This window comes from Ursus americanus, chromosome 17 (assembly GCF_024610735.1).
Source record: "Ursus americanus isolate L20-20 chromosome 17, mUrsAme1.1.p, whole genome shotgun sequence".
NCBI lineage: Eukaryota > Metazoa > Chordata > Mammalia > Carnivora > Ursidae > Ursus > Ursus americanus.
Genome location: NC_142143.1, coordinates 24,801,067 through 24,816,668, shown reverse-complemented (window position 1 = coordinate 24,816,668; position 15,602 = coordinate 24,801,067). Strand labels below are relative to the sequence as shown.

Here is a 15,602-nt window from a genome sequence, read left to right as displayed (position 1 = left end):
GCAGGAGCTCCGAGGTTTGTGCGCACAATCAGAGCAGGCATTAAAGAACACATGGCATTTTAGCAAACACAATGCTTTTTTTCTTCCCAAAAGTACTGCTTTATACTTTTGAAGTCCCTTAAATTTGGAAGGTTTTTTTTGCATGATTTAAGAGCTAGTCATACAATTAATAATTATAACCAAGGAATTTCCTAAGATAGAATCGTAGAATTTAAAAATATTCCAAGGAATCAAGTTTCAAATCCAAATTTACAACATGGAATATTAATTATTTTTAGGTTACTAAGAGTTGCTAAAAATTTCTAGAAAGGGCACTGGAGTAAAGGAAACATATACTTGGTATCACAAACAGATGTTTAGGGAGTGGTTAACAAGGGAAAGGGCCTGCAGTTGCTGTTAGGACTCCCCTACCTATTCATCCCATCCTGCTTTCTCTGTTCCTACCCTCAGGTCAGCAGGAGCTCCAGGATTCAAATCCAGACAGAGAAGAGCCAAACAGGGGGAAAGCGGGAAAGCCTGCTCAGAAAAAGGCATTCTTTTTTTTTTTTTTTTAAAGATTTTATTTATTTATTTGACAGAGAGAGAGACAGCCAGCAAGAGAGGGAACACAAGCAGGGGGAGTGGGAGAGGAAGAAGCAGGCTCGCAGCGGAAGAGCCTGATGTGGGGCTTGATCCCGTAACGCCGGGATCACGCCCTGAGCTGAAGGCAGATGCTTAACGACTGCGCTACCCAGGCACCCCAGAAAAAGGCATTCTTGTTCTGCTGTAGTGCAACCACACCTCCTTCCAAAAAACTCTGGTGACTCCAAATCATGGCTGATATCAGCACATTAAGTTTTGAATACTCCAGAGTGAGAGGCACATTTTAGGTTTTGTGTGTGTGTGTGTGTGTGTGTAGACAGAATTTAATAATCTCTCATAATAAAATAAAATCTATCATAATAATGGGAATGTGATTGTGTAAGAAAATGTCTATTTGTTTTAGAAAGGCATATGAAAGTATGTAGGAGTAAAATGACCTGATATCTGTGATCCGTTTTGAAATACTTGAGAAAAAATATTTTTGTGGCAGAATCTTGGCTAAGTTTTGAGTCTGGGTGACTGAATATGCAGTTTCGCTGTATTATTCACTCTAATTTTAAGAATATTTGAACTTTTAGATAATATTTTTATAATTAAAAATTCCATTATGCATAATGGTACAAGCAGGCATATTTTGTTATATTTTGATGAACACAGAGCAAGTCAGGAGATACTAAAAAACCACTTGCCTTCCCCACAATAATTATAGTCAGAAATTTACCTTCCTGCTAAATGGCTTAAGTGCCATTTAGAATATGCACTCATATGGATATTAAAAAGTAGAAATCCACTTTACAAATAGGCTATTATAGTTGTCATATTTTCAAAACAAATACATTTTCAAAACTAGTCTATTTCTCAAATTTTCATCATACAAGAATAAAATAGGATAGACAGCTCTTATTTCTCTAAGCCAAACAAAACCTGCCTCATTACCTCTACTACTCTACCATTACTGACCTTACTAGTTGCCATTTATTCAACAGTTACTGCATGTCAGCCAACTGTGCTAAATGCTTTGCAAATGTCATAACATCTCATCCTCAGAGCCACCCCACGGAATATACATTAGATCTTACATCCCCTTTCCCCAATACCATCACTATCACCAACCAGCACCATTTTATGGATAAGCAATCTGAGGATTTGAAATGTTATATAATTTGCTTTAGACAACAGGCCACGTGAGTTGGTATCAGATCCAAGTGTGACTAAAGATTGAGCCCTTCACCACCGTGTCACTACCTTTGTTCTCTGAACTATGCTATGAGAATATATGATCAAGCTTCCAGGTAAACATTCATAAAATAATACTGTCCCTCCTTCCCTCTCCCCTTCCTCTACTTTTCAGTGGAAGAGGTAAAAGAAAGCAGAGAGGCAGATGGTTAATTTGAGAATTGCCGTCTGATTTTTCTGGAGCCCTGGGAGCATGTGGAATGTGATTTGACTGCGCAAATCATGTCACATATGCTGTTCTTTCATTTAATCATTCCTGGCTCTTTCTTGTGCAGGGATCTGCCAAAACAATGTTTACCAGCTCTTGATAACACATTTCTCACAGACCACACACATTTGCCTGCAGTATTGAGTGGAGACATTCTAGGTCTTCTTTTGTAACACAGTTAGCAGAAGAATTAGCACCTTCCTCAGTTAAAACCACTTAAAATGCAGTTAAACCAAGTATTCTTTTCTTTATGGAATGTGTGCATTACCCAGAGAGCAAATTTGTATTAAATAAGTACCATTCTCCCATTGATTGGAATGCATTCCAAAAAACCTCCAATAAAAGGGGTTTCTGGATGTTAGATCTTGCCACACTATTTACTCCCTGTGTAACTGCGGAATGCTTTTCTGAGGTCTAAAGGCCACATCACTTCATTTCAATTCATCTGAGTTGCATTTAGTGGGCGCCTACCAAGGGGCAGGTACTAAGCCATGAATACATACAAAACACACCACTTGTAAGGGCTCATATCTAATTGAGGTGAGACACAAAAACAAGTAATTACTGCATGATACAAAAAAGGTAAGGTAGAGGAGGAACAAAGAAGCAGTAAATTACCTTATTTAGGTAGCAGGGAAAGCTCTGCAGAGAGGATGAGTATGTTAGGACAGGAAGGACTGAGGAGTTCAACAGGGAACCTTGTAGTGTCTCTGTGCACCCAAGCTCGGCCTCCTAGCTTCAGGTATCTCCTCTAAGCTGATGACTCCCAATTATATGCCAAGTCTGGGCTCCCTTCTAACCTCCAGATCCTTACAGGCACTGCCTCATTGACGGCTCCACTTTTTTTTTTTTTTTTTTATTTTTAAAGTAGGCTTCATGCTCAGCCTGGACCCCAGCTCAGGGCTTGAACTCATGACCATAAGATCAAGACCTGAGCTGGTATCAAGAGCTGGACGCTCAACCAACTGAGCCATCCAGGCCCCCTGATGGCTCCATGATTGATAGGCACCTCATATTCAGTATGCACATCTGAAACTAAAGTCCTGACTCTTCCCCCCAATGTTGCTCCTCTCCTAGCGCTCCCTATCACAGGGAATGGCACCACTACCCAACACAGTGTACAAGCCAGACACTTGCTCTTAATACCTCTGGCTCTCAACCCCATGTCCAATTAATCATCTTCTTTACTTCCCCTCCCAAATCATATTCCACCTAGCAACCAACTTTTAAAAAGGCCAATCTGATCATATCATGCCCTTGTGCAAACCTTTCAGTGGTTTCCTGTGGCTCTTTGGCTCAAGACCAAAATTCATAAGTTCTGCATCAGCTTTCCCCTGTCCCTCCAGGCTTACCTCGGCTTTTCCTCTCATTCTCTATGTTCATGCCATTCTGGTCTTTCAGTTCTTTCAATCTGCCATGCCCTTTCCACCTCAGGGCCTTTGCACACATTATTCCTGATGACCAGCAGCCTCTTCATTTCCTCTTTGCCTTGCTATCCAAATCCTGCTTATCTTTCATAACTCAACTGACACAGTAGGTCCTTCAGGAAGCTATCCCTGGCTGCCCTTTCTCCACCAAAGTTAGTTCAAGGTTCCTTGTTTTACAGCCTCATAGTACCTGGTAGTTTTCCTGTGTACTACTTAATCACAATAATAATTGATTGTGTTGACATTTTGCTAAGCGTATGTCTTCCCTAACAGACCGCAAGGTCAGGGAAGGAAGGGCCCTTTTAATTCTCCACATTATCCTGAGGCCTGGCACAATGCCTGGTCTGTGGTAGAGGCTTCATATTATTTACTGAATGAAGGGATGAACTCCAGGCAGAGGCAGCTGCCTGTGCAAAAGGCAAAAGGATGTGAGGGAGGCTGGCATGCATGAAGAATAAGCAGATCCGTGCTGGCAGAATAGGCCATGTTTGGTGGGGGTGGGGACAGGGAGAATGGACGGAAATCAGGCTGGCGAGGTAGACAGGACCCAGACCACAGCAGGCCTTCTCACCTCTTTCCTACATATTATACCATACCTGCTCGCTGTGGTTGGGAGGGGCTCAGAAGAAGAGCATGGTACACTGGTGGCATTCAGTATGCGTCAGTTCCCTTTCCCCCAAGCCACCTTAATCCTCCCTTGGAAATTAACTCTCCCCTTATCAATAACTTTCTGGTTTTCTCGTTTTTCCTGCATAATTCACATTCAATCCATCAATAATCCTATTAATTCTACCTGATTCTGGCCATTTCTTACCATTCTAGTCCAAGAGAGCATCATCTAGCCTCCTACCTGGTCTCCCAACTTCTACTCTAGTCTCTGATGGTCTATTTTCTACAAAGAAGCTGGTGTCATCTTTAAAAATATACATTAGATCATACCAACTCTTAGCATAAGACCCTCAGATGGTTTCCCGTCACACTTAAAATTCCAATGACCTTACTAAGGTCTAAGAGGCTGATCTGGACATCCACATATTTACCTGGATGGCAACCAAAGAACAAGGATTTACCATCATTTCCTAAATTATTTAGTTTTTAACAAAATGGGTTTTTGTTTTTACCAAAGCATACTTTTCATTAGAATATTTAAGTGCAGCTGAAAACTTGACTTTCCTATAGGTACTTTCTCTCTGGATATTTGAAAATCACTTTTTTTTTTCTCTAGATTTTATTTATTTGACAGAAAGAGAGAGAGCACACGGACACATAAGCAGGGAGAGCAAGAGAGGGAGAAGCAGGCCCCCCTCTGAGCAGGAAGCCCGATGTGGGACTTGATCCCAGGACTCTGGGATCATGACCTAAGCCAAAGGCAGATGCTTAACCGACTGAGCCACCCAGGTGCCCCAAAAATAATTTTCTTGATTTAAGAACCAAGCTTAAGTATTTGCCGGGAGCCTGCTGCATAGAGACTTGATGTTCCTTGTACTTTTGTTCAAACTAAAAACAAACAAACAAACAAAGAAAGGGTCTCAGCTCCAGGTGACCAAGAGTTTACCATCACTCTCCAAATATTAATCTGTAGGATGCTTTAAGTACCCCCCCAGAAACTGCTTGCTTTGGCTGGTAGTGGCTTTTCACAAACCTTGAACAAACCCTATTTGTCTTCTCTCATCTTGAGATCTGGTGTCAGGCAGCAGGCCACTGCATTTCAGAAGAGTGACAATGACCCAGGCAGCTGCTCTTGTCCCGATTATGGGAAGTCAGACATTTGGTCTGAGTCCTTGACATGCACGGACATAGGCAATATTGTAATGGTTGAAAGCATGACTTTCAGTGTGAGATACACCTAGGTTAAAATTTGAGCTCCCTTGCCTATTAGTTGTATAATCTTAGACGTGTTATTTAACCTCCCTGAGCCTGCATTTTTCTCATCTGGAAGGTCAAGACAACACCTACTCTCCTAGTTATCATGGAAATTAAAAGACAAAGTAAATCACAAGTTCACCATTGTGCATGATGTCAGGTAATAAATAGCTCCAGTTAGGATTCTTGCTGCTACTAAGAATTCCAGTTGATTTTACTGGTATGGACACAGCTGGAAGCAGGTTGCCTGGGTTCAAATCCTGGCCCTGATGCTTAATAGCTGGATGGCTTTTTTCACCATGAAGTGAGTATAAAATTAGTAACTTACTTTACAAGGTTGTGAAGATTTAATGAGTGAAAACACAGAAAGTGCTTAGGATAGTGCCTGGCACAAAGGAAATGCTACATGAGTGTCTGCTACTATTTTTATTACATTAAAGGTTAGGTTTGAGAGCTGCCTAGACTTGCTATCCCAGTCCAGCAGCGAAGCATGCTGCGGCCATTGGTGTCTCTCCCTACATCAGCCAAATCCTGCTGAACAGTCACTCCTGCCACTTGGCCGGTAACTCAGTAATGTACACATGTGAGTCCTATATCTTCTGGTTTCCTTGGCACTTGATTTAAATAATGGTAATATATTTTGATTTACACCTAAGTCACTGCAGGTTCCATTTTGAGGCAATGTGGTATCATAAATAACAACAGATTTAACAGTAAACAATTTCTCTTTGTATCCTGATTTTGCCAGCTATGTGTCATTAAGCCAGCAATCGCTTTTTTTCTAACTTAGTCTTCCTCATTTTTAGTGAGTTGACACCTACCTCGTAGGCTTTTTATGACCTTTCAATGTTATGTGAAAACTTCCTAGTGAATTATAAAGTACTAGGTGTCTTTAAAAACATTAGGTGCCATTGTAAAAGGTTTGAAATGTTCACTAAAGAAAAAAGGGGAAAGATCAGCAAGGCGCTTTTCAGCATTATTATTCTCTTCACAGGAACATTTTTACCTTTGTGGCTCAAACACATTACTGGATCAGCAGACATTTTACCTACATGGTCAGCCAAGAATAAACTCCATGGTTTTAGGACCAAAAAGTAGGGAGAAAAAAAGTAAGTCTAGTAGTTAACCTAAACGTAGAAAATGCTGGAGATGCAGGGCCCTGTAATACTGGCAAATGTTCACACATACAGATTTCAGAATTTACCTGGCTGAGAGGATAAAGGAGCGTTCTACACTTTCAATCTTTAGTTCATTCTGATATGCTTCTTGAGTGGGTTTTCTGACCTTAAAGAAAGCAAAACAGTTTGAGCAAATTCAGCCTCTTGCAAACCTCATCTCCGAAGCGTAGCTAAAACCGCTCAATGCCCTGGCTGCTGTCAGCCACCAGCAACCTTCATAGTCAACTTTACCTACCACGACTCTCTCTCATCTGCTCTGTCTGCCAGAGTTAATTGCCTATATATACACATTGGCCCAACTTTCCCCCCTTCAAGCCTTTGCTCACACCACTCTCTCTACCTGGAACGCCATTCCCGCATCTCAGTGTGGCCAAATGTGACCTATCAAGGCTCGTGGCTCTTCCTCCAAAGACCTCCTCAATTCTCCCTGTCTCCTAGCTGCTACCGATTCCTCTACCAGGTTCCACCGAAAGCTGTACATTCCTTATTTTCTGAACTCCCTCCAATTTTTCTTTTTAAAAAGATTTTATTGATTTATTTATTCAAGGAAGGGGTGGTAGGGGCAGAGAGGGAGAGAGAATCTCAAGGAGACTCTGCATGAGTGTGGAGCCCAACTCTGGGCTCAATCTCACCACCCTGAGATCATGACCTGAGCTTAAACCGAGTCGGATGCTTAACCGACTGAGCCACCCAGGTGCCCCAGAACTCCCCAAAACGTTAATTTTACCTTCACAGTGATATTTATTACTGTCTATTTTATAGGTATTTATGTGTGGTGTATTATCTACCCAACTAGATGCGAAGCTCCTGGGGAGGGACTGGCTGGGGCAGAGATAAAAACAATCATGATTCAATTCATCTTTGTATGTTTCACCAATTCTATTACCATGTTTTGTTTATAGTTCTCAATAAATACCTCATGAATAAATGAACACATGAATAGTAACACAGGGAGAGAGAAAAGTCAAGGAAGTGAGAAAGATGATTATCTTAGGGCTTCTTCTCTAAATATATTTGGGTTAAGAAAAGAAATAACTTCTAAAAGATGCACAGACCTTCATTCCCGCCAACGAGAGCATATTGTTCAGTTTATACATCCCAGACTGCACTGGTGTTGTATACAACAGGGCATCATTAAACTGAAAGTAGAAATATTTCATAGAATGAAGTAAAGCAACAAATGTCAGCTACAAAGACACTAATAAGACACTGAAATAAAGGAAAAATATTACTTTTTTATTGAAAGTTCTCTGAATAAAAACACTTAAGTCTACTTATATCAACTATGACCACCCAGAATGCTTTATTAGAATTATTATTAAAAAGGCCATTTCTAGAAAATGTGCTTTCTTTCCAAGTTCTGTAACAGATACGTTTTCTGAATTCTAAATCCCACTAAAGTATTACAATCTGACTAAATAATTGATTGAATCAACTTTTCTAAGTTAGAAATGACATAAACTGAATTCAAAAAGGAAATAATTTTCTGGTTACGCATCATAAAAGACTTCATTTCCTATATTTGAAATGCAAGTAAGCAAGACAGTCAGCCGAAGATCCCACTAAGACTCTCTGAATGTGTTAAGCTTATCTGTCCTATACAAATGTCTCCTTCCATTAAGCAATCATCCCCTCCTCTGGCTCATCAGAAACACATATGGCCACTTACCAGGAAAAACACTCGGGGCTGCATGACTTTTCGAGACAGCTTCATCAGAGTACCTTCTTTGAGAAAAACCTGATTCATCCAAACAAATGCCCATTTAGTCCCACCATAACACAACTACAATATGCATATAATTGTTTTTCAACTTTCTTTCCCCAGAATTTTCTTTGGAGGTGGGGCTGGGTGGACATAATTTCCATGTGACTTTTTACAGCCATGGGTTCTTTTTAAACCTCTTAAGGAGTTGGACAAGCTGGCAGAGTTTCATAAATTCAGTATTGGTCCCAGGGGTACTATGTGGTCTACAATGTAATTGACTGAGCGTGTCCTTGATCCTGAGGCATAGCCAACATCCTGACAATTGCATTTTGTAATTTTCCCAAATTCATTCCCTAGGCCACTTTTGTGCCCTACGAGGAGCACCAAAATACCAATTTTCTCCCTTCCCTCATAATCCCCTCTTATATTACAGATTTTAAAATGAAATTGACTTTAAAGCTGTGTGAGATCAGTTAGTATTACACAATAAAATGATCCTATTTAATCAGATACTCTGTGGGGTCCCTTGCCATTCTCCTAATTGAATTGGACTTTTGTCACAGTGACTTAAATCATGAATGTTTCGAATGGACAGAATGAACTTAGTTAATCCAGATCGAGTCAGTGGAGAGTAACAACAAAAAATCTATTTTCATAACTGAAGTGCAGAATAGCTAACAAAAGATGTCTAAAAATGCTTGTAATTAAATTTGCAAAAGGCAGTCTAAAACACGTACCCGTCCAGGCTGCACTATTTCGTGGTGTCCATTTAAGCTGTACTGAATCTGCATAAGCTTCTGAAAGTTGTCCTGCAGAAAGAGAATATGTAGCATAGAAAGGCCTGGGCCTCCAGGGTCAACAGTATGCCAGCTGCTGAAATCAAGATACTTACTCCCTGCTTCATGGTGTCATTGGCGTGGTTGGCGACCTCTATAACGACAGCAAGGGCATCTACAATGTGTAGGAACAGAAGGAACATCAGGTTAGTCCAATGAACACCACCATTAAGCAATTCCAGACGGCAAGATGGTGAGTTTGTAGCAGCCGCCACTGGAGGAGCTCCGTTAACTTTGAGCAGGCAGAAATATGGACGATGAGGTCTGATGAGGGCAATGGCAAGGAAAAACAGAAAAAACCTGAGCCTGAGAAAGACGCTAAAGGAGACATTATAGGCGATATGTATCAACAGTATGAATGTCAGGCTTGCTTTGTGCTGAGCTTTGATTATCCTGTTGAAGTTTACAAGGATAAGGAGAGGATTTAAGCCTGAAGTTAAGGACTGTTCCAGTATATGAACTGCCTTAGGAGAGAAATACCCTGGGATAGGAAACCAGAACTATGAAAAGTGATGATTTAGAGGGTCAGGGCTTAGCTGCCTTCTCTTAGTCTGATCCCAAGAGGGGAAAAAATGCCACAAAGAAGCATACTAGGCCTTAGGAAATGACATGCATTACTTTGTGAGCTGACTCTTGGTTTTGGGTCAGTCATGATCTCGGGGTCATGGGATCAAGCCCCAAGTTGGGCTCTGCGCTCAGCGCAGAGTCTGCTTGTCCCTCTCTGTCTGCTCCTCCCCCAACTCATGTTCTCTCTCAAAAAAAAAAAAAAAAAAAAAGTGAAACACTTGCAAATAGAAGACGTTAGAGAAGTAGAAGTAAAATGATTAAGAGAACAAATAAGAATCTCCACAAAATGGGTTAAAAACCTGTTCCGTTTTGTAATCTGAAAATGTAAAGTATGCACAAGAAGTGTGATCAAAATTCATAAAATTAATGGGGTGGACATGCACTTCAAATTAGAGCCAGGGATATACCTATAGCATTTGAAAGAGGTATTTTGGGGATAAATAGAAAGAAACACTACTATCCTGAACAGCATTAATTAGCGTGCGCACACGTGTGTGTGTGTGTGTTTAAGACAGAGAGAGACATACACACACACACACACACATAATGGATTAACCTGTGAATATCAATGAGTCCCTTGTATTATAATGGAAGTTTTCCTTTAAGTGCTACTAGTGGAGAGGGGTAGAAGGGTGGTAGGCAATTGTCCAGCATTAAACAGTCCCAGAATACACTGTTTTAGACCTTATCCCTGATTTGTACAGTTTAATCACTTCACAGACTCATGATTTTAAAGCCTGAAACGACCTTGCAGATCAACTGGTTTAATCCTTGCATTTCAAAGCAACAGACACCTAGAGAAGGTGAATTTACCACTGGCACAGAGTGACTAAGCATAGAAGGAACCTTCCTCACTGCAGACAATGCTGGGTCCCATGACCAGCTGCAATGTAAGAACTTCTGTAACATCTTAATACCATAAAAGTTATTTACCTTGAGTGTCTCTGTAATCTCCAGAGTCCTCTAGAAGATTTTTCAAATAATCTAGAAGAGGAAAAGGATCATAATATTTAGTAAAATAAAGCACTAAGGAAAAAACCATTTCATCTTTCTTATTCAATACTTCAGTCAGACTTGTTGACTGTAGTACATATGTGCTAGTTCAATGTATGCTGACTTTCTACAAATGTGAAAGAATAAAGCCCCGAGATGCATCTGAAATCTGGACACAGGCTCAGAGGTAGAAAGAGCATCAGGGGTCACACTGGTCATTTTCAAGAGGAATCAGGTTACTGAGCACAGGGTCTCACTGAAGCCACAACCTCTTTGTGGCATAACTAGGACTAGAAATCCAGGTCTCCTGATGCCCAGTTCAGCACTTTTAGTCCAACACAGATGAAATGCCTTCATTTCAAATCAGATGTATGTCCAGTACAAAATTCTAAGCATTAATAGACTTAATGCCTAAGGGATTTGCCAATCTAAGAGTTTAACAATCAGAGAACAGCAGAGGAATACGATACATATGTCTAGGGCAGTGGTTCTCAAACGGGGGCAAATTTGCCCACCAGGGGACATTTGGCAATGTCTGGAGACATTCCTGATTGCCACAACTGGGGAAAAGGGGGTGCTACTGGCATCTAGTGGCTATAGGCCAGGGATGCTGCTAAATATCCTACAAATGCCCAGGACAGCGCTACAACAAAGACTTATCTGACCCAAAATGTCAATACGGCTGCAGTTGAGAAACTGTGGTCTAGATGAAGATGGTCTTTACATACGCTACATGGTATATAGTAGTTCTTACAATACAGAAAAAACTTAAGGCAATAGGTTATATTTTGTAAGTCTTTAATGCCAAGGAATGCCATGGGATCTCAAGGTACTTCATTCTCTGTTGAGAAATGTTGGATGGCTTCCCATTACCTCTCAAAACAAATTCTGAAAAAAAAAAAAAAATTCCAAAAAACAAAAACCACACACACACACACACACACACACACACACACACAAAACCCCAAAACAAATTCTGTTCCCTGGAATTTAAATTCCCCCCACTACAAGATCCCTACTGTCTTTTCTGATTTTTTTCTTGCTACTACCTAACACAGGCCCTTTGTTCTGACCAGAGTCTGATTCCGCATAATGCCTTAAATGCTTCCCATGTGGTCCCTGGCTCCATACCTTTTGTCTCTAATGTTCCCTTCTACTGAATCCTTTTCTCTGTCTCTGCATATAAAAATTCTACTCCTATTTTTCAAGGTTCCTCTCAAATTCCTCCTCTCTTATCAAACTTCCCGTTTGAAAGAAATATTCTTTCCTTTTGAATAATACATTACACAGTAGTAACTTTATGCCTTCTACCATTTTCTCGTTAGACTCAAAGGTCCTTGTGGGCAGGACCCATACCTGATTCATCTCTCTCTTCCCCGCAGCACTTAGCCAGGGCCTTTGCATACAAGAAATGCTTGATGATTAAAAATATAAATAATTTTCTTAGACCAGGATTTAGTTTAGGTAAAAGGCAATAAAGGCTGAAACCAATCCTAATGCCAGTGGGAGTTGAGAAAATAAAAAGAGGGAAAGGCATAACAAGAGACTGACTGCTTTTTAATCAGAATCAATCTCCATTCAGCAATATTATGGAACAGGTATAATTTCATCCCATGGACTGATGAAGTCATGCTCAAAGACACAAAGGGAAACTTGGATGTTAGTGTCAGCTTTTTAAACTCAATAGATCACACACACACACACACACACACACCTGACTGTTGAAACTCTGTACATCTTTGAGACAGAGAAACAAGAACTGTATGCGTCTAGACACGCACACTGTAAATACCCACCACTGGCAACAAGCCCTGGAGAGACACAATGTATGAGGACATTAAGCTTCTATGCACCACGGGGTAAGTTCAATCTCGTCAGAGACCATCACTAGCAATTTAGCTCTTAAAGCAATCCGAATGCACAACTTGGGGAGTACGCTACCAATCACAGAGATAAGAAAACCACAAAAATTAACAAAATACACTTATTACACATTAGGCTTCGCCTCACCTGGAGATGAAAAATTAACTTAATCTCACTCTGACCCCACTCAGAATACTTTCCATTTATAAGCTATGTTTGGTGAGTCCAAATATTTAACTTTTCTACGAGAGTGACGGGGCTGAGGAGAAAAACCTACTCTTCTTACATGTTCTCTGTATCTGGGCTGTCTCATTAATCAAAAGTGATGTTCCTTAAAGCCTCTGGTCAGGTGTGAGTATGGAAAGGAAAGCAAATTTACCTAAGAATCAGATTCACAGCCAAGTTCCTAGTTTTTCTTTAACTTTTGTTCTTTAATAGAAAGGTATACCCCAAGCAAACAGACACATTTCTCTAAACCAAGAGAGCTCCCTGGAAGATGCCCGTATTAGGAAATACTGACATCAGAATCATGGGGCTGAGCCCGAGAAGCTTCTGAGTTTCATTTTCTTTCCCTGAGCTCAAGTTCAGCTGCTGCCTGCCATCCTGAACTTTCAGGAACAGAGTGGAAATACACAAATTGGCTGAGCAGAAAACCCACCACTAAGATGTTGCAAAATCACGCTTTTAATCAAGGAGGTAAAGGAGTTAGGTTTACTTTCCTTGCCAAATTAAATTTCAACTTTCAAAATCCAATTTTCTAAAACTGAATTTTAGAAATTCAACTTTCCAATGAACCCATACATCCGCCTATATTTCCAGGGCACCTTGTTGCAGGGTATCATTTTGAGAACTTTCACCTCTTCCAGGAAGACAAGACCATGACCCCCTCAGTTCAGAATCACTCAGTGCCTTAACTGCAGAATGAGAAGAATGTGACCGATCTGCCTCTGAGTCAGATGGGAGGAGCACTGAAACCACCAGCGTGCCCCAATGACTGTTATACCCCAGGTGAAACCCAGGAACGGAGACCAGACAGACACGCTTGTGTTAGTCATAGGGAATTCTTAACTTCGTACCATTTAGAACCTAGTATCCTGCATGAGTTTCCTGAGAAACAATGACAACAAAGTAGTCATTTCAATGTGCCATGTTAGACGTACAGTATTCCATGATTTTCCTGCTTTTGCCAAACCGAACTGGGCATCTTTAAAAACTTCACTAATAAAAAAATGCTTCAAATCCTGCAAAGGTTATTTATATCGAAGAAAAACAATTGATTGCGGTGTGCACGGGCACCATAAAATGTACTTTCTGGCCACCAGGTGGCATTATTGATTAATAAAAGTTAATTAATCCCCATTCTCACTAATAGAAGCACAAAATTAAGCAAAACACAGCATGTGCCTCAAGAGATATGCAAGTTAACTTTGTTCTCATATATGAGGCCCGGAATGAAAGAATAAGGACACAGCAAATACTACATTTTGTGAGAGGTCTAAGTTATATATATATATTCACCCTGATTACATAATAAAAAAATAATCAACTTCAAGCAGAAAACTGTTCAGAAGTACATTAATCTTTCCTAAAAATGAGTCATCTGTGGGATTCTGAGACATTTTAATTCAACAACACCCTACCAGATTCCTGGACTGAGTGCTGAAAAACGGTTGGTGGCAGAGCACAGAGGAAATAAGCATACAGGACAGTTAACGTTCCAAAGTCAAGTGTTTTGAATTTGAGGACGTGTCTTGGTTTGTATTACCCACATTTCTTCTTTCCTCCTTCAGTATGTAATGAGACCAGTGACACATCCAGAATTATGGGATCCAGAGAAAAGTAAGTCTAGTCAATTAGCTTCTTTGCCAAAGATTCGAATTTTAAAAGAAGACACTAAGAACAAGTCTGACTTCCGAAACAAAGTACAGATTATTTTAAATACCAAAAATAAAGGTCAAGTGTTACGTTGCAAGAAATATTGCTGCCATCTTCAAGGCAGCTTGGTGAAGTGGTCAAGAGCTCTCATTGGGTGAGAGGATAGATTCTTAACTGTCCAGCTACCTCGAGCTGAGGCATGTGACTTTGGCCATGCCCTGTAGCATTTCTGGGTGTCGACATTCTCATATGTAAAATAAGTAGGGTGGGCCAGACTGGAAAACTGCAATGATCATCATTCTAGTGTATTATGAAGCACACACTTTTTAAAAGATTTTGTTTGTCAGCAAGAGAGAGAGAGAGCACAAGCAGGGGGAGTGGCAGGCAGGGGAAGAAGCAGGCTCTCCACTGAGCAGGGAGTCCGACCTGGGACTTGGTCCTGACCTGAGCTGAAGACAGATGCTTAACCAACTGAGCCACCCAGGCATTCCTATGAAGCATATTTTTTTAAAAAAAAATCTAAATGTGTTACAGGAAATTTGGAAAATTAAATAATGGAGAAAACTCAAACCATGCACATCTCTCTAAAATAACTATTATGATTTAAAATTATTTCCTTCTGTTTTGATAAATGCTTGATTTTACTTAATTTTAATAATATGTAGGATTTTATAGTCCATTTAAAGTATTCTAGCCCACATATTTTTTCCCCCCACAGGAGTAGCTGAATAACATCGCATGACAGGGATATATTATTTGCTACTTAGGTATTCTATTAGACTTTTAGGTCATTTTAAGGCCATCTTGTTTTGGCTGTTATAAATGGGATGGCCATATATCCTAATTTGACCATGATGATTCTGCTGTATACCTACTGCCCACGCATAACTATAAATAGTACCCTTTGCACTCTTGAAAGTTAACGGGCTTGAATAATTAACTGTGTAATCATTTTAATTATAAGTAACACTGATCAGTATCTTGATATTTTTTTTTCCATAGTTCGGACTCTTTCCTCATCAGTGGGACTGAAGGTTTTTTTTAAGTACTAATAAAGAAATCATAAGAAACCTTCCCTAAAAGGATATACCAATTTAAAATATCATAAATACATGAGAATATCAATTTCACCAAAATGATCCAGTTATGTGTATTCTGTTTTTTGTTGCTGATGCAGTGGGGGGAACTGAAAACTTGTTTTAATTGATATTTATGAATCAGAGGATGTTAGATATGCCACTGTGTATTTATTATGCATTTTCTGAGTGA

General features: G+C 40.1%; 1 protein-coding gene across 2 annotated transcripts in view; it reads right to left on the bottom strand.

Moving 5' to 3' along the window:
• The window catches only part of FGD6 (FYVE, RhoGEF and PH domain containing 6), a 110,120-nt gene that overhangs the window by 16,374 nt on the left and 78,144 nt on the right, over window positions 1-15,602 (bottom strand). For both annotated transcript variants that reach the window (XM_045780022.2, XM_045780023.2), the window contains exons 9-14: window positions 10,536-10,586; window positions 9,092-9,150; window positions 8,937-9,008; window positions 8,164-8,232; window positions 7,550-7,633; window positions 6,521-6,600 (exon numbers count right to left, since the gene is read on the bottom strand). In XM_045780022.2, coding sequence (XP_045635978.2) covers window positions 6,521-6,600; window positions 7,550-7,633; window positions 8,164-8,232; window positions 8,937-9,008; window positions 9,092-9,150; window positions 10,536-10,586 — 415 coding nt within the window. The remainder of the gene's footprint in view (window positions 1-6,520; window positions 6,601-7,549; window positions 7,634-8,163; window positions 8,233-8,936; window positions 9,009-9,091; window positions 9,151-10,535; window positions 10,587-15,602) is intronic.